This window comes from Vombatus ursinus, unplaced genomic scaffold (genome assembly GCF_900497805.2).
Source record: "Vombatus ursinus unplaced genomic scaffold, bare-nosed wombat genome assembly UNPS02014871.1, whole genome shotgun sequence".
Classification (NCBI taxonomy): Eukaryota; Metazoa; Chordata; class Mammalia; order Diprotodontia; family Vombatidae; genus Vombatus; species Vombatus ursinus.
Genome location: NW_020954649.1, coordinates 12,855 through 13,826, shown reverse-complemented (window position 1 = coordinate 13,826; position 972 = coordinate 12,855). Strand labels below are relative to the sequence as shown.

At 48.1% G+C, this 972-nt stretch overlaps 1 protein-coding gene across 1 annotated transcript in view; it reads left to right on the top strand.

The window, feature by feature from the left end:
• The window catches only part of LOC114028171 (tryptase alpha/beta-1-like), a 3,018-nt gene extending 2,352 nt beyond the window's left edge, over positions 1-666 (top strand). The window contains exons 4-5 of the mRNA XM_027842389.1: positions 2-54; positions 183-666. Of these exons, the coding sequence (XP_027698190.1) occupies positions 2-54; positions 183-338 (209 nt within the window). The 3' untranslated portion in view covers positions 339-666. The remainder of the gene's footprint in view (position 1; positions 55-182) is intronic.
• The last annotated feature ends 306 nt before the right edge of the window (positions 667-972 follow it).

Genomic DNA, 972 nt, shown 5'->3' with positions numbered 1-972 from the left:
GTTATTCTTGATAACATGATCTGTGCTGGTGAAGCTGGCAGGGGCCCTTGTCAGGTGAGAAGCTTTCTGTGTTTGCTCCTCTGTGAGGCCCTTCCCCTAACTCTAGATTGAATTTAGGATTCCTGGTGTTTTGTGTATTCTCGGTCCCTGGGGCCATTCTAATGGCCTCTTTTGTCTTCCAGGGTGACTCAGGGGGAGCCCTGGTCTGTAAGGTGCAGGGCTGCTGGTTCCAGGCTGGTATAGTGAGCTGGGGAGAGTTTTGTGCTGTTCCTCATCGACCTGGCGTCCTCACTCGTGTCGCAGCCTTTGTGGACTGGATCAATCAGCACATCCAGTGATCTTCTGGCCCAATTCCTCCTTGTCTTTCTTCATCACATCATTACCTTCAGCCATAATTCCAGCCTCCATGTCTTCTGGGAAACCAATGGAACTATTTCTTAATCCTCCCCATCACCCTGGACTCATGCTGCCTTCTTCAAATACCTCCTTCCCTGAGGTATCTCTCCTTCTCTGCCCCTCTGAGTGCCCTAGAAGCTGCAGGGTACAGAGCAAAGTGCCCTGGACTAGGAGTCAGGACACCTGGCTTCTGGTGTTCTGCTGTACCACTGGCTGATTGTGTGACCTTGGTTGAGTCCCTCCGTATGAGTTTCAGTTTTCCCCTCTGCAAGATATAATACAGTGGGGGTGAAACTCTTGTGACTTCATGTTCCATGGTTCTGCTCTGTGTGGACACTTGGATTATTTCAGGAGATGATGAGTGGACAAAGAAGGAGAGAGGGAAAGAGACTGGTTTACATGGCATTTCTTCCATCTCATTAAACTGTGTGTGATTTTGTACTTTAGAGTAAATGTGTTTTCTTTGGGTTCGTTCTTGGCGAGGGATCGGGTCTTATATGGAAGGAATACAAAGTGATGAGCACCTTTGGAAGGAAGTTGTATGGAAGCAAGTTCTAGGTTCATATGAGGGAAAAA